The sequence below is a fragment of the Emydura macquarii genome, unplaced genomic scaffold (assembly GCF_026122565.2).
Source record: "Emydura macquarii macquarii isolate MOO-44397 ecotype Brisbane River unplaced genomic scaffold, CSIRO-AGI_Emac_v2 contig_295, whole genome shotgun sequence".
Taxonomy (NCBI): Eukaryota; Metazoa; Chordata; order Testudines; family Chelidae; genus Emydura; species Emydura macquarii.
The window spans coordinates 10,177,084-10,195,302 of record NW_027130432.1 but is presented as its reverse complement, the minus strand read 5'-3'; the positions used below and the strand labels follow the sequence as shown (position 1 = coordinate 10,195,302).

The 18,219-nt window shown below is 40.1% G+C and overlaps 1 protein-coding gene across 5 annotated transcripts in view; it reads left to right on the top strand.

Moving 5' to 3' along the window:
• The first annotated feature begins 2,741 nt into the window (after positions 1–2,741).
• Positions 2,742–18,219, top strand: part of PHAF1 (phagosome assembly factor 1) — a 51,373-nt gene continuing 35,895 nt past the window's right edge. For 3 of the 5 annotated variants that reach the window (XR_010920517.1, XM_067551953.1, XM_067551930.1), the window contains exons 1-4: positions 2,814–2,900; positions 4,486–4,617; positions 11,264–11,346; positions 17,350–17,433. Coding sequence is in view for 4 of the 5 variants with exons in the window: in XM_067551953.1 (XP_067408054.1) it covers positions 4,554–4,617; positions 11,264–11,346; positions 17,350–17,433 (231 nt within the window). In the remaining variant the exon portion in view is untranslated. Of the gene's footprint in view, positions 2,791–2,813; positions 2,901–3,646; positions 3,778–4,485; positions 4,618–11,263; positions 11,347–17,349; positions 17,434–18,219 lie in introns of those variants that run through there. The other 2 variants (XM_067551938.1, XM_067551941.1) reach the window with 2 other exon arrangements.

Sequence of the window (18,219 nt, the reverse complement as noted above, 5' to 3'; positions counted from 1 at the left end):
CATAATTGGTCACCATCTAGTCTTTTTCACCAGATCTTTGCACATGCATTACACCATTATTATTTTCTAGGGAATGTGTGCTCCTTATCTGGTTGTTCAGTGAATCACTTTCAACTGCTTTGATCTTTATGTGTGGCCATTGGTGAAAGAGCATCATAAACTATTAAATTTTATCTAATGATTTGTTGTGTACAATGATTTCATCAGCAAGAATCTGTTATTGGAGTAACTTTGATATAATACAATGGTAGGAAGAAGATGAATTTCATCTCCCTACTGTTCCTTAGAGGACTATAAAAATAGAATGTCTGTTTTCTACAAGCCCTTAATATGAAAGGTTGTCAAACTGCTTTACAAAGTTATGAGGTTTTGGTGCTAGTGTAGGCATTGTGGAAGCAAATGAAACAGCTTTTATGGGCTCAATATTAATAACTTCCAGTCTTGGGCATTAGTACATTTTATTAAGAAACTCTTGGGTCAGACACTGGAGTTATCACTTTACTCTGTTTCAAAAATGTGGTGAGCTCTTTCACTTAGCCCAGAAGGGAGTTTGTTTTCCTGTCTCATCTGAAGGACAGCACCCCTCCCTGTGCAGTCAGCCCTGCATTTCTGCACTGAGTAATGGCACTGTCTACTAGGAGTAGATTCTCAAAGAAATGCACATAAATAAAGCATGTGCCAGGACATCTTCCCCTACACATTTCCTTCTTATTTTGAGTACTATCCTCTGAATAGCCTATTTAGCCTCTGTTTTGTTCCTCTGCCCCTATGAATGCTGACTGATTCCCTCTTTCCTGCTAACCCTGGACATGTGGTCTGGGTTCCTTCTCCCCCTGGACAATTCTTCTCCCATGACAATTCTGGCTCCTCCCCTGCTAATTACTCTAGTGGCAGAGTCTCCTGCCCCCTCCGTTCCGGCCCCCCTAACCCCCATTAATAGCCTTTGGATCCACCCACTTCCAACTGCTTTTCTCTTGCAGTGATGAACCTGATGTGTATAGAATTGCTAGAAACAAGGAAAAGCCAGTATCACATGACCTTCCAGCAATGTAGACAACCAGCAAAAGTTCCATGGATCACTGGTAGTTGGAGGATCACAGTTAAAATGTCAGCTGCTTTTAACACTTTTTAGCAAGTTTTGATTCTAGACTAAAATTCTCAGAGCAGCCCAGAGATTTAATTCATACAATAGCTACAGTTATTTTCAAGTGAACTAGTTAGTTTTTTAAATTCAAAACTGATGCTACTTAGCATCTGGTAAGAAAAAATCTAGAGCTCAACTCTCTCACTTCAAATACTGCGGGAAGGATTAAAATAAAAACCTTTCTCCAAAAGCATGTGTTTACTGCTACTCTATATGCACGTCAAAGAACATTTTAAAGGTCCAGCCTCAGGGCATCTGAAATTCTGGTCAATGTGAGATCAGCAAGCACAACATCCAGGGTATTTTCTCCTGAGAAGCTGTATAAAAATGATTTGGAATGGTGAGATGTATGTTACTTTGCGGAACAGTTTATTATGTCACAAAATCATGCAAATTAAGAGATAGAAAAGACCTATAGTATTAGGTTAATTAATCCATCTCCCTGTTACTGCAGAATTAGTCCCTTCACTACATGTTTCTATTCTCTATTTAAATCTATGTGTGTATGAAGTCCATTTGAATTTTATAAACCCATTCTATAGTGCAGAGAAAGAAGTGGACCAGGCTGTAGAATTTTGTTTTCACCATCCACTGACTCTGAAAAAACAGAATGAAACCTTGTTTATTTGGTCCTTCTAGATTTTGCTGTTTGACAAGGAGCTTGTGACGGTCAGATCAATCTGCAAGTCTGTGGCCCCAGGCTAGGAGACTTGCTCCTAGATGCAGTATACCTTAAGGGGCAGTAACATTAGAACAGGCATGGCTAAATATGATCCCACAAGCAACTCTAATTATTAAGTCTTCTGCTTCCCTGAAGCTGAATCATTGCTTGCTGGGGCCCACTGCCTCCGTCCCCCTCTGTTGTTAAAATAAAGGGCAGATTCAGCAATCTGCTCAGTTTGGAAAAATGACAGTGGTGCCAAAATCCTAAGTCTCATGATATTTTTTGTTTTTCTTAAAGGTCCAGCAGCTGCAAGTCGGAGCCTCTCAGCTTTCATTTAAAAACAACGTATGTTTCTAGCCCCACTGGCTGCACAGGAAAGCTTGAAAATGTGATCCAAGGGCACCCCGAAGGCCCAGAAACCAGAAGGGAAACAAATACATTGATAAATCTCCTGATTTTTTTAAACAAATTTCAGGAATTTGGGGGGGCAGAGCCCTGGGCTGACAATGCTAAAATGAGGTGCTTTCCCACTCCCTTACCATGCTCCCATTGCCCCTTCCTCCATCCAACCATCCCCTAGGAGGGGACATGATTCCTCCTCCCACCTACTGGCATTGGAGGGGTCAGGCCCCTTTCTCAATTACCCCCACACCAACATCACCTTGTTTCCCCTTATTCCTGCCTCTTCTGCCCCACTTCCCTCCTCTTAGCCCGGCCTTGCCTGCCCCTTCCCTATGGGTTCCCCTGGCTGTGGACCAGTGGGTGCCTAGGCTAAGTGAGTTGGCCAAGGCTGCACAGGGAGTCTGTGGCAGAATCGGTACTCGAACCCACAGCTTCTGAGTCTCCCGCACGCGCACACATACGGCCCCGCCCCGCTCGCAGCAGTCCTCAAGTCCCCCCTCGCCCTGGCCCCGCCTCCCTCCGGGGCGGTCTCGCCTGACGACGGCCGTTGCGAAGGACTTTTTCAGCAGCCGCAAGTGAGGTGAGTCGCGGCCCTTCGTAGCGGGGGGAGGCAGGTTAATGCCCCGGCGGGGGCGCCCCCCCCCGTGCACAACTGGGAGGGGGGGGCCGGTCCCCCTTTCCTGGAGCGGGGTGAGCGAGCGAGCTAGCGCGGCGGTCGGGAGCTGCTCCCCGCCGGGGCGAGCCGGGGTTGCGGGCGAGGGGGGGGGACCTTGGGCCCGCTCTGGGGTGGGGGGCACAGGTCCTGAGGTGCCTTGGCCTCGGTGTGAGGGTCCCTCGGGGGTGTCTGCAGCGGGCGCTGGGGGCCGTGGGGGGCTGTGGAAAGGCTGCCTGCCTGTCTGTCTGTCTGACACGTCTGTGTTGGTAGCTGCGAAGACCGGCTGGGCACTGTACCGGCGTGTAGCGAAGGACAGTCTTAGCTCCGCTGTGCAGAAGGGGCTGGTTCCTGGCCCTCCTTTCGGGGGTGCCCAGGAAGAATGGGGGGTGTTCTCCATTGGCAAGGGCCCATTGGGAGAGTGGGATACCAGGAAAGACTCCAGGGAAGGGACATGCAGAAGGATCAGCAGCATAGCCTAAAACTGGGGTCTGGCATTCTGGGGTGGGGGGCGGGCCTTGTGTTTCGGCTACGATTCAGCACCCAGCTTGGATTTCCTCTCGTCCTTACAGCAAAAACAGAGAGAATGAGACAGCCCAGCCCCGCTTTCCCCCCTTTCTCTCTCAGTAGCTCTTATCTGTACATTTCTTATGAGCATCATTGTAACATCTGTTCATTAAATATAGTGCTGTAGGTATGTAAGGCACTCTAGTGAAATAAAAATATTGTCCAAACAACCCTCTTCCCCCAAAGGTTTCAGTCTAAGGGTATGTCTATTCTACAGCGGTATAGCTACAGCACTGCCGCAGTGTCTCTGAGTAGCTGTGGAGTAGATGCTTCCTGTCAATGGAAGGGGTTTTTCAGCTGATATAGGTAATCCACCCTTCTGAGGCCTGGTGTACACTACAGAGCTAGGTAAGCACCTAACTCTGTAAGCATCTACACCGAAATGTAGCTCCCACCATTGTAACTCTTCCACTACACTGACTTAATAACTCCACCTCTGCGAGAGGCGTAGCACTTAAGTTGATATAGTTAGGTTGCTGCAGTATAAATGTAGATGCTGCATTGCTTACATCGACTGTTGCCTTTCATAAACTGTCCCACGCTAACAGTTAAATTGGTGCAAGTGCTCCTGGTGAGCACGCGCACCTCTAACATGAGCATAGTATCGATGCGCAAAAGCGATTCAATTACTGTGGTGGCTGTACGTCAGCATAACTTAGGTTGACTTAATTTGTAGTGTAGACTTGTCCTGAGAGGCAATAGTTAGGTAGACAGAATAATTCCCTCAGCCTGCCTGCATTTATATGAGAGGTTAGGTTGACCTAACTAGGTTCTCTTAGGGCACAAAATATTTTTTGCAGCCTAAGCAATGTAGCTAAGTCAACCTAAGTTTTAGGTGTAGACCAGGCCTTGGCTTAGCCAGACTTTCATGGGGTCTGGTGACAACAGATAAGGGAGGGAATGGAATAAGATCACAAATAAGACACACAGCCAGCCATGAGGAGTGATTTCACCATCAGAGTTTGGTGGAGGGAGGAGGATAGCTGCATATTGTTTTGGGTTGTTCCCTGAGAGGCAGATGAGGATTGTAAATTAGGTGTTTTTGTCATGCTCCAGCACAGGTCGAGCGGCATTAACGTTGTGATCCGCTGTGTGAGTATTGCGCTGATACTCTGGCTGATCCAATGCTAGATCTGGAAGTGGTTCCCGAGCGATCTCTTGGGAATGAACAATGGGAATTCACCTTGGGTAAGTCCTGTGCTTAGCGCTTGCCTTGACATCACATTTTTCCATGCTGTGTTAATCAGGAGTAATGATGGTCGGAGGTTTCCCTAATGCTTCTGTAGCATAATTGCTTGGTCCTGCCATAAATATAGAGGACTGGACTAAATGAACTTGTGAGGTCTCTTTCAGTCCTGCAATTCTATGATTATTCTGAATGATTAAAGATGGGATTTCTCAAAACCTTTTTTTGTTTTTGGCAGTCATTTAAAAAAGGCAAATTAATGCTAACTTTTATATAATGCTGAGAGTATTCATGTATATATGTCAGAATACTTCATGTTTGTTTTTAAGGATGCTCTTAGACTGACTCATGTTTTATTTATCTGTGTTTCTGCATTTCCTTGTATTCACACTTCCTTCAAAGCCTCTTGTTGATATTTTAGACCAGTCATTTTGAGTAACACCCACGGGAGATGACCTGGATGTACTGATCATAGTTTGAGTAACCTCAATCAAGTGACATCAGCCTGCTCAAAAACTTACTAATACTTTGCATTTATAGAGTGTTTTTTGTAAAAGGATCTCTAAGCACTTTACAAATTCTGTTTAAGCTTCACAGCATCCTCAGTGGGGTAATTAAATTGTGGCATATACATTTTACCAATGAGAAAACAGAGTTTAAATGACTTGTCCAAGGTCACATGACATACTAAGCCATTCTTCTTCCACTGGTTCTATACAGTCTTCCTTAAACTACATTTCTTTGGCAGATGCTCTCCCCATCCCCCCACAGTGTATGAAGGAGAACTCTTACAACCTATCCAAATTCAGTTGGTGTTTAGAACTAATTCTAGCTACTTAACTGTAGCAATAGGTTTTATGTCATGGGTCCTACAAATGATTGACTCTTCAAACCTGTATTTTAGTAATAAACTATCAGCATTCAACATTACTACAGATTGTCCTAATAATAAAGCAGTAATGAAGTTACTCTACTGTGTGTGCATGCACGCGCGTGTGCATGCCGCTTTGCCTGTAATTTCCCAACCTTGCTATGCTGGTTCTGCAACACTGGGAGGTATTAAGGGTGGGTATAAACAGGGCTGCAGGTGGGAGCCAGCATTTTCAGCACCATTCTAAACCTGCTTAGAGCAGGTTTAAACAATGTATAATGTAGAAGCTATTGTTTCAAACATTAACTGATAGTGGAAAAGGTTTTGGTTTTGTGTCTATATTAGGTAATTGTCTTTTTGGTAAGCAGCTCTTAAATGGATATACAGTATTATGATTATGGTAGCAGCAATGCAGTTAAGGATGAAGTGGTGCTTCCATTCAAAGCCCCACTTGCCTCTCAGTACGCTACCTTTCTGAATTACTCTTGAAAGCTGACATTTTTCATGCTTATTCTCAGTCCAAAAAATGAAGTTCTTTTTTTATAAAGTTTCATAAAAATGTGCTTGACCATTTGAAGTCAGGAGTGCACGGGTTGAGGAGAAGAAAAAATGGTCAAATATAGTTGGTTTTTGCTCTGCTAAATAAAAAGCTAATTGATTTTGGCCCTGATCCTGCAAAGATTTATGCATATGTTTAATTTTATGAGTTGTGAATAGACCTACATTGCATAAAGTTAAGAAAGTGTGTAATTCTTTGCAGGATGTGAGCCTTGACAATCTAAAACACTTGTCATATACTTAGCTTTCAGTTTACAAGACACGAATTCCTTCATCTGAAGATGTTGGTTGGGAAATAGGATATAAATGAATACTAGCATCTTGTGCAGTGTTTCACTGTTTACTATTTTAATTGTACAACTAATTTGATTAACCCAATATTTGTATCTCCAAATAATCACTGAAATAAATGGAGGAGTATTTGTGTTTAGACACGTAGTACAGGTTGGTCACATGTATTGTATACCTGAGAACACAGAAATAAACTTGTCATGCATTTATTTCAGTGTGCACTGATTTGAATCTTGCCCAAAGTAAATGCATGGCTGTTCTCTTCAGCTTAATTATGTGCTAAGTACTCTGATTAAGACTCCTACTGTTGGAGCTCATCTTTTGAGATATCAATGCTCTCACTATACTAACAACATGTTGGTATGTCTAGCTCACTGCTGGTTCAGCCCTGTATACCTTAACTGATCTTTTTGAAATTCAATAAAAGCTACTTCAGAGTAGATATACACACTGCACAGGTTTATTTCGCTGTGTGAGGGCACTCATTGTTTTTCTTTCCTTTATAAAAACAAACAAGCACAAGGAAATAAAATGCCTTTCAACCTCCTCCACTAAAAATGCAAACAAACCTGCCAATGCCATCCTAAAGTTGAGATTACATGTACACACACAGGCAACAAGAAATTCATAGCTATAGTTCCTAATGTAAACACAGCTCTGCATCATGAGTGTGAAATATATGATAAGTATGGCCAGGTAGATTAGGGTAGGGGACTAATGTGGAGTCAAGACACTTAAGCTTTATCTACTTTAGGGATATCTTGTCAAAATTTCCCACCGTTGCTAAAAAATGGTTGCAGTTCCACCAGTTGTAGCAATGATAGGATCCCTAGTGTAAATGATTTGCTGGTGCTCCTGATATTTTGAGCACCATCTTGACTACATCTGTTCTGAGCAAAATTAGATCATGCGGTTCTTGAAATGCTGATGACTTGGGCTCCGAGTGTTAAACCACTAGTGTAGATGATTAGTGTGAGATGTCTACAAAATTCCCCTGGTGTACACAAGACTTTGGATTCTCTGTTCCTGGCTCTTGTTGAATGCTGTGTGACTAGGGCATGAAAAATTTACCAGAGAACTGAATCTGCTAGTCATTTAAAATTACCCATGCCACTGCATCTCCAATGCCACATCCTCTGCAAATTTAGAGGAGGAAAACAACTGAGAACTTTTTGTGTACTGCATATAATGGTGCTATGTTGTCATCAATTTTCTATTTGATATACTTAAAAAAGTTCACTTACATTTCTCTTGCTTATGTTATACTTCCTTTCCCTTCCTCGTTTCACTCATGTATTTTCTATCAGTTATGGTGCATCTTTTCCTGCATTCACCTCCGTGTCTGTTTCCTCTTGTTGTCATCTTTGCTTCCCCCCCTCCACCCTCCCCCCCCACCAGAAGTGGAGCTTAGAAATTTTGCCAGACACTAAGTGGGCCCCCTCTGGCTATTATCCATGCATCATGAGAAGTGAGCTTTGCTGTCCCAGGTGCGGGAATAGAAGAGGATTCTAGGATACACAGGATGGCCAGGACACTGGCCTTGGCTTGCTTGCTCCATCTTTCATACTGGTATATGACTGGTACTGTCTAATAAATTGGAAACCACCTCTACCTCCCAAACCCTGGCATATAACAGACTGGAGAAAGAACATTCTCTGTTTACTCTCCTTCTCTTTCACCACAGAGTCTACTGGCTGTTGCAGGAGTTTTGATGGTGGGGGTACTTAGTTACTCTGCCCCTCCTTTGGCTTTCTGTCTGCTGCAAAAGAAGGGAGGGCTCTGTCTGTTTCCACCAGTGGTTAGGTCCTCCTGCAAACTATTCCAGGTGTACCTGCTGCTGCTTGTAGCTTTGCCATGCTCCACTAGAGTAAAATTGACCTAGTGCTTATGGAAAGAATTAGTCCATTTCTATATAAGTTTTCACTTCTCTTATAGCTTGGGAAAACTTTGTGTAGCAGAGGCACATAAGTTATTTGTTTGTATGCAGAACGGCATCCATTTGCATTCATGCCACATTTGGAAGGTTTTCTTTGCAAACACCAGGGCTAGAAGTTCAGCTTCTTAACTGAAAGCTTAGCTTCTATAGAAGCTGGGGCACTTTTCATGGGCAAGTGGACTCTTCAAGGCTGTGAGTACACAGGCCTCAGTTTACTCTTTTTAAAATGGAAATAATGTTTCTACCTCACTTACTTGCCTCTACAGATCCTCAGTGTTGAGGTATTTGGCTCTAGGGTGACATTTTTTTTTTTTTTTAAAGTACATAGTTATCGCAAAGTAACTTAATTTAATATTTGTGTTGTGAGGTTTACTTAATGCTTGGAAAGCACATGATACTTGTATAGCATCTTTGATCTGGGATTCTCATGGTCATACATCATTTAAATTTATATGTTGAAGATACTATATAATAGGTAATAGCTGCTGTCTCAAAATAATCTCAAAACCCCAAGTGTTTATCAGTAGGCTTAGAAATCTAATTCTTCCATCAGTAAATGTTGGTAAACATAGATTTCAGTGTACACAAACTGACAAAAATATTTTGATAATTGAAATTTACAGATGGGCAAAGTAAGAAAAATACTGCTAGAGAACTTTAGTTTGTAATTTACTTTGTATATGTTGTCCTGATGTTGACAATTTGTGCCCTAATGGTTAAAGTGTTAATTTCTTAAATCTCGACATCTTCTGTCATTTAATAATTATAGTTTGACCCCCTCTCCCCACACCTGCAACTGTGAAAGTTTAAATCTATGATAAAATTTAAATCGATTAAAAATAAAAAAAGTAGAAATAAGCATCTATGTTATCTATCGAAATTGGGGAAAAAAATAAAAATCATTCTCTCAAGCCTATTTATAAGAGAAGACTGTGGCTATTACCTAAAATAACAGGATGCATCTTCATTTTGATATGGTATTAACTTTGAAATGTACAAAACAATATATCACTTCCTCACCCTGCTATTCTTTATGTCTCTTGCTCCTGTTTGCTCTTAAGGAGGATTTAAACCTTCTTTCCACTTTCCACTCTTTCTTTTCTTTCCATTATATATAACTTAATAATATTTTTTTGTGCATTAAGTCTCGGAAAAGCTTTTTTTTTTTTTTTTTACTTTCAAGGACTGATTATATAACCACTTTAGCATAACCAGCCTTTAATGATCATGGGAAGGAGCAAGAGATTTGGAGTTGAATCTAGATATCCCACACAGCAGCTGAAATCACTGCCACTGTGGGTCAGCTAGTCTACTTTTATTCAAAATAATTTGAGAGAGCAACTATTTCTTTCTCCTTCTCCTGAGAGTATAATCTGTCGTTTATGAAGAAATTTGTTCTTCTCACAGGTATGTATTCCAGGGAAAACTTAGCTGCAAAATGTGTATTAGGTATTTATGTTAGATCAATCATCTAGAAATTTGCCTGTTCTGGAAAATCTTGCACCCATAACTCTCCACCAGTGAAAGAAGCAGTGCTGGGAGAGGTCTGAAACATAGGGTTTGACAATATGGTGGTAAAAATGCTTGCATCACATTTATGCTACAGCTTTCACTATTGTTGTTGTGGAATTGTATTGGCAACAAATTAAATACAACTTTTATTTAATGTAGACAAGGTCTAATCTCTTGTTTTAGGGATTGATGTTACATAGTTGATTCTGCACAGAGAATAGTGCGTTACTTAAATCTTAGGTATAGTTTATATCTGTCAATTCAAAGTTTATGTTTAGAGTATAAGGTATAATGTAACTAAAATAACACATATCATGGTATGTTTTCCTGAATAGGGACATTTTGCTTTATTTAAAATTTAAAAATTAGAAAGAAAAAAATAATTTAGAAAGAGGTAAGGAGCTAAAATAAATAACTAATCAGAACTATAAAAGCTAAATTGACTTGTAGCAATCAGTTATATTTCTCTATGGGTTTATAAGCTTTTTTAGCTGCCGAATTGAGATGTTGGAACCAGGAATATATGTACAACATGTTTACATGTGATCACATTTCATTAAAAGATACAACAAAGGTTTTGATCACATTGTGGAAGGGGAGCTGACATTACACTATTTTCTATGTAGAATCAGCTATGTAACATCAAACGAGATTATCTAGTAGTTTAAAGGCTATAATTAGCTTTGTTAGAAACTGAATTGCAGCAGGCTCTTAGCACTAAACCACATACTTACATTGACTTGACTCTGCCCAAAAAAACAAACCAAAAAAAACCCCTTTATTTCAGAAATAATGGTGTGTGCATAGTGAAGAAGGCATATGATTTTTAATAAATTCATCTCTGTTGACATCTCTGGGTTTACACCAGGGATGAATTTGGCTCATAAACTTTAAGCAGAGCTCTTATTAATCCCTCCTGGAACAGGTGATTTTTAAAAATTATTTATTTTGGTTAACTCAGTGCTTTGTTTTACATTTCACAGTTACTGAATATGTTACCGAATTTGGTTAAATGTACGTTTTAAGGGTCTGAACAGACTATTACATCAATGGAAAAACGCCCATTGACCTCAGTAGGCTTTGGATCAGGCCCTTAGTCATGTTGTTGGGGAATTAAATTCACCAATAAAGGTTATTCAAATAGAAAACGGCTGTATACATGAAAGAAAAACATGGACTCTTTCTGCATAAACTTTGGCTTTTTATTTTGCTTCTGTTGGAGATAATGGGTCTGTGTATCTTTTTTTGGTTAAAGAGCTTTATTTCTTGGTGGATAAGCACAGACCTTTCGGTTCCAAAAACACAGGCTAGTGTTGAGGTCACAAGTGAAATAGGCTTTTGTTATTGTTTGCAAATCCCTATGTTGTTTTCTTCCTTTAGGTGATGAGCCAATTTTACCACACCTTTAACCCGTTGGCCAAAAAATCTTTTATTGTCTCTGTGGACAAATTAGAGAAATATGATCTGTGTTTATTTACAGGAATGCCATTGGCTCAAGCTGTAGCAATTCTTCAGAAACACTGTCGTATTATCAAAAACGTCCAGGTTCTCTACAGTGAGCAGGTGAGTAGAGAATGATGAGGTCAGGTTGTTAATCTTATAATTTTCTGATACCTTCATACCTTATTGCTTAGTTTTGTTGATGTTGTGTAATGCAACACACTGTGTATAGTTCAGCCACTTGTTGTGGCTGTTGTCTAATGTTCCTCATTCTGAAGTGTGTGGCTTTTAAAAGTGGCTGGTTAAATGTGTGGTTTTTTTAATAACTCTTTGAGGAGGGTAATCAAAACATTTTGTCAGCTCCTAGGATTCATTATTATGGCATAATATTGCTATAACTTGGAATTTTCAGGTGCCAATCATTCTTTCTTTGAGTAATACTACTTTTTTATGTTGACATGTTTTAGTAGGATTGGGAGCTTTGGAAAATAATGTGGTGTTGAGAAAGGGGAGTTCATTGCTAAGGTTACTATACTGAATAGGTCTGACTCTTGATATAAAAGGATTTAAACAAGTAACTTCTGTTTTGAAACTGGGTTTGGTTTTTATAATTTAGGAAAGGACTTCTGCAGCTCTGCTCTTTAAATAGCTGGGCAGTGATCTTCTTTCAGTCTTTTTGCATTGTCACAGTCAGTTGTAATATTTTGTAATGGTGAGATGCTTCTCACTTTCTCCATACATGTCTGATGCAATGATGATGAGCCCATTGGAAATAATGCTCCTGCTCTTCTGTGTATATGCAGTTCTGCTTGCAAAAGCAGATGCAGTAATTTAAACCACCTAGATGTTTTAATCATGCTTTTGCATGATTTAAACATTATCCAGTGTTACATTAGTTCCTATGCTTTTGGTATCCCTCTTGCATTGCCCTCTAGTGTGCTAGAGGCAAAAATCTAATAACTAGGTTCAATAAAATACATTTTTGAGCGTCTCTATTTTTGGGGGGAGGAAGAGGATAATGAATACCCTGAAAATATATATGAATTGGCTGTTCTTAGCTACAATAAGCTTGTGATTTGTCCTGTTGTTTTTAGGAAGCAGTAGGTTAGAAGACTTTTTCACATTGTCCTTAACTAAATCTGTTACAGTTTGAATTTGTATCAACAATCTAAATACTAAGCAAGAGATCCTCTAACATGCAAATACAAAAGTAATCAAGGGAGAATCCTGACTCTTTGGTTAACTGCCAGATACATATCCCATTAATTAAATGAGTTTCTTTCCAGGTTATATAGATTTATGACTTCATAATGACTACATATTTACTTTGCTTATTGGAAATGTAGCCCATTACAAATAATACACAAGGCCATCTGTATGACAATGGTTAGTAACCATTAGTTTGTGTCCCACATTTTCTCATCCTGTCAGTACAGTGTACTGTTGAATATCTTCTGGGTTCATTTAAAAGAATAATGTAATCCTTGTTTCTCTGATGTGGAGTAATAGATGGATTATTATTTTCAGTGCTGGAAAACATAACATATTGTTGGTTTAAAAGCTTTATGCTTTTAGAAAGATTATGTTGAGACTGACTAGGCATCTTTCCTCAAAAACCTTTGTTCATCTTCACTCCTCAAATGATCAGAAATATAGAAATGTCTTTATAGTATCATGTTTCCTGAGGGAAAATGTTTGATAGGTACTGTACCAAAGATAAAGATATTTTGAGCGTTGGAACTGGTGCTAAACATGTTTGTTAAGCACTGATATAAATTAAGCACCAACCCTACAACTGACTGCATGTGGGCTCAACTTTGTCCCAGAGTGGATCCTCATTGATTTCAGTGGGGCTTCATGGGTGCAGGGATCTGCTGGTGCAGTCACTTGGCGGGTCAGGTCCTTAATGAAATGTCTCTTACATTGTCTGGTCAAAAAGAGTTCTGTTCAGATACTTAAATTGAAATATTTCAATTAATACATCTTCCCCAAGATGTTTTTTAAAACATATATTTAAACAATAAAACATAATAGCTTAAAATATTTGAATATCTACACTGTTATCCTGAAACACCGAGGGTCTGTGTTTATTTCTTTAAAAACTTGCATAAAAAGATTTCTCAAATTCAGCCAACTCTGTTCAAGGTCTGTTAAAGGTCTGTTCTTAACACACATGGGAAGCCTGAAATGCAGCAGGAAAGTTTTATGAAATTATCTCTGTAACTGCAAATTGAGGACAAAGCTTAATTCTGGGACTTTATTGCTGGTGAATTTTGATCTATAGATATTTATTCTAAACTGTCAATGGGCGTTGGGAATCTAACTCCCATTTGTGCCTTTAAAAGTCTCTGTCTCCATCTTATACCATCAGAATATAGTAATACCTTCCATTTACCATAGATTTATGTGGAATGGTATTGTGTAGTAATCCCCTCCGTTTTAGGAACGGTTAATCCCAACCACCCCCTGGGATTTTCTGTCATACTTGAAGTTTCACTTTGAGTACCAAGTCACATAAACTTAACTTGTCTCCCAAGTTTCTTTCTCCTGGCCATAAAATTTGCCAGAAGGGAAGATGGGCTGTAGTAATTATCAGGCCTTCTCTCAGGGCTTGTCTACACATGCAGCGGCGCCGGTACAGCGCATCTGGTGAAGACGCTCTATGCTGACGGGGGAGAGCTCTCCTGTTGGCGTAATAAAACCACCTCTGCAAGAGGCAGTAGCTGTGTTGGCAGGAGAAATATAGTGCTGTCCACACCAGCACTTAGAATCATAGACTTGGAAGGGAACTCAGGAGGTCATCTAGTCCAACCCCCTGCTCAAAGCAGGACTAACCTCAGCTAAATAATCCCAGCTAGGGCTTTGTCAAGCCGCAGTTTAAAAACCTCCAAAGATAGAGATTCCACCACCTCCCTAGGTAACCCATTTCAGTGCTTAACCATCCTCCTAGTGAAAAACTTTTTCCCAATGTCCAATGGAGACCTCCCCCACTGCAACTTGAGACCGTTGCTCCTTATTCTGTCATCTGCCACCGTTGAGAACAGCCTAGCTCCATCCTCCCTGGAACCCCCTTTCAGGTAGTTGAAGGCTGCTATCAAATCCCCCGTCATTCTTCCCTTCTGCAGACTAAACAAGTCTAGTTCCCTCAGCCTCTCCTCATAAGTCTTGTGCTCCAGCCCCCTAATCATTTTTGTTGCCCTCCACTGTACTCTCTCCAACTTGTCCACATCCTTTTTGTAGTGGGGGGCCCAAAACTGGACACAATACTCCAAATGCGGCCTCACCAATGCCGAATAGAAGGGAATAATCACTTCCCGTGATCTGCTGGCAATGCTCCTATTAATGCAGCCCAATATGCTATTAGCCTTCTTGGCAACCAGGGCACACTGCTGACTCATATCCAGCTTCTTATCCACTGTTACCCCCAGGTCCTTTTCTACAGAACTGTTGCTTAGCTTGTCAGTCCCCAGACTGTAACTGTGCATGGGATTCTTCCGTCCTAAGTGCAGGACTCTACACTTGTCCATGTTGAACCTCATCAGATTTCTTTTGACCCAATCCTCCAGTTTGTTTAGGTCCTTCTGTATCCTATGCCTACCTTCTAGGGTATCTTCCACTCCCCCTAGCTTAGTGTCATCTGCAAACTTGCTGAGGGTGCAATCTACCCCTTCCTCCAGATCATTAATGAAGATGTTGAACAAAACCGGCCCCAGGACCGACCCCTGGGGCACTCCACTTGTGACCGGCTGCCAGCTAGACATGGAGCCATTGATCACTACTTGTTGAACCCTATGCTCCAGCCAGTTTTTTATCCATTTTATAATCCATTCATCCAATCCATACTTCTTTAACTTGCTGATAAGAATACTGTGAGACTGTATCAAAAGCTTTGGTGTAACTTGTATTGCTCGGAGAGTAGTTTATTCATACCCCTGAGCAACATAAGTTACACGGACATAAATTGTAGTGTAGACATAGCCTCAGATCTTTGTTTTTCCTCCTTAGTAATGCTTTCAATTTTCATACTAGTCCTGAATTAAGTTTATAAACATCCTGCTAGAATGTTCTAACTCAATTTGCATAATCTCCTGGATATGGATTTTTTCCTGGAAAATCAGTGAAAGGCAGAGCCCATCACATATATTCAGAAAAGTTATTTAGTATGTCTTCATCATAACACAATGGATGTTCTTAACTGTGTGTAATCTCTTTGAATTAATTTTCTAAGGCCTCAGAAAGGACCATCGGTGCCAGTATTAGAACCTTTCCCTGGGATGTCTGACATGCTAAATTACCTCCTAATTCTAGACAGCATTGCAGATTTGCTTGTTTACTTTCTGCCAGCTACCTTATTGCTTGGGTAGAATTTAACTGTTTTTCTATATGGGTGGATGAGATGATATGGACAATAAGAATACTTGCTAGAGAGGAGTTTCTGTTGGCATTTCTGAGTCTGTCTCTCTCCCTCTCAGGATAAAGTATTTTCTGTTTCCCCGTCTCATAATTAAAGGGTCACTGAAATTGAGCAAAGTCCCCAAAATGTACCCTCCATAAAAGAAAACAAATCCTATGTAGCATTTCCTGAGAGAGTACTTTTGTATATTGTTATAGTAGCAGTTAAAACAGATCATAGGGAAAATATACAGTACATATAATATTTCAAACCACATTCAGTCTAACTACAAAATAAACCTGAAATAAACTGCATTTATTTTGCATCCTTGACTTTTTATTTCAAAAATGGATTTTCCACAGAACTATTTTCTTTTCTTCCCACCCCTGACCCCCAAATGTTAGAGCCTGGATTAGATAGGAGAAGGGATTTAAAATCACACTGTTCTAAGGTCCAAGATTAGCTTTGTTCAGTTGTGGACCAATGACAGTTTTAAGGTTAGTTAAAAGATATCAATCAGGGACAGCAATGAAAGTATTGTATTCCTGAAAACCTATGCATCTCAGTTTTTCAGTGGTTGTTCAGTGGTTTTTCTTTGATTGTTCATGAGAAATCTGGCTTTAAAACTATGAAATTTTGATGTGTAGAAAACCTTTGTAATATTTTACAAAGATAGTACTAATTTCTTTCACCTAGAGGCCTGTACAGTTGGCTTACTTGAATAAAAATTATAGATATGCTGGGGATATATCTCTACCTTCTGCTGCCAGGATAGTCTGTTCATTTCAGGTCAACTTCTCATAGTACTGTCCCCCCATCTGAGCTTCTCCAGATAGGCAGGATTCACAGCAAGACTTGTGGTGCTGGGCACTACCTAGGTTGTGAATTGTACTGTTGTTGCCTGCCTGTGCCTACCTACCAACCTTCTCCCCCTGCAGGGAGAAGTTGAAAAGGTGGGTTTCATGGTGTGTGTGTGTGTGTGTGGGGGGGGTGTGGAGCAGTACGTGGTCAAGCTGGCTGTACTAGACAATTTCTTGAGTATGCAAGGACTACATTGGCAGTAGACAGCTGCTACCACAATATGCCACTGAAAATAGAGATGACCTTATTGCCTGATCCAAAACTCATTGAACCTAGTCAAATGTTTGTTCATATCAGTGGACTTTGTTTAGACCCTTAGTTATTATGACTCACAGTAACTAAGGAAACCTAAATTTGCAGCATAAGGGTCTGAAATATTCCATTTAGTACCTTATCCAGACTGATTATGATATTCTTTGATATTTGAAGTGCGTACCACCTTCTTAAGTATAATATATAATCATTGCTGAAAACAGAATCTTCGGTTTTCTCTTCATAAAATGGGTGCTGAGTGCAACAAACACCTACATGATGTGTTCCAGTTTTTCACTCTAAAACAGAAATGTCAGTTTCAATTGACCTTTTCCCATCAGTAAAAGCAGCAAGCAAGCTATATTCCTATGTGGTTGTGAATTCATGCAAGGTGTGAATCTTATCAAGGATACTTCTGTTTCATTAAATAGGAACTGAAGGGGGTTGGCCAAATGTGCTTTGGTTTTATCGTATACCATAGAACAAATAAATTGCTTACTGTGCCAATTTAACCAACCATTTGGGAAGAATATTTTTCTTTGCTTTTTATATAGGTGACAACACTCAGCTTTTCATCTAAAGGATTCTTCATTAAGCCAATTTCTGTTTTTGTTTTACAGTCTCCACTTAGCCATGACCTCATCCTTAACCTGACTCAGGACGGAATCAAACTGCTGTTTGATGCTTTCAATCAGAGACTTAAGGTAAAAAAAAAAAAATAATAATAACTAGGATAGGTTTTAACCTTTTCTTACAGTTAAGTTAACAAATACTCCTATTTTTACATAGTGGTTATATGCCAGGTTTAACACACTCTTGCAGTAAAAGACTGTTGCTGTATTTCAGTGGTCAAACTGTTTGTAAATCCCGAATATCTTAATATTTTGAAATATATTATTGGGAATTTTTGAGGGTGCCATGGAATACAATGATCCAAGTGTAACCACTCTTTTCCACCTTGTCTCAAATTGGGTCATATGTTAAAAATGGTTGAGATCAGGTCATGGGTTATTGCATTCTGCGTGGATGTGGGGTGGCACTGGATGTTTTTCCATTTGCCCTTTTATTCTTTGTTTCCATTTTATCCATATAAATCCTTCTCCTCCTTCCCTCCCTCCTCCGCCCCAGTTCTTCTTTCAGCTGAACTCAATTAATGGTATATTCATGTAGCCGTTAGTGCACCTGTACTCATGTGGCCTCTGAGAAGGTCAATTCAAATAAACAGGTACTCCTCCATGGAGTTAATCTTACACTGGATTGGAATTTGTACCAAAGACTGAGATCATCAGCCCAACAGTGCTCCCTGCAGTACCCTGTAAGAGACACTGTGCTCAGTGAACTGCATGTCCCGGAAATGCTTTGCATTTTCATCACATTTACTAGAACACAGACTGGTTACAACTAGCCTTTTCACAGAATTTAGGTGAAATAGAGAAAATGCTGCTATTGAGATGACATGGTTCAGCCAAGCAAATGGACAAGTACAGGTG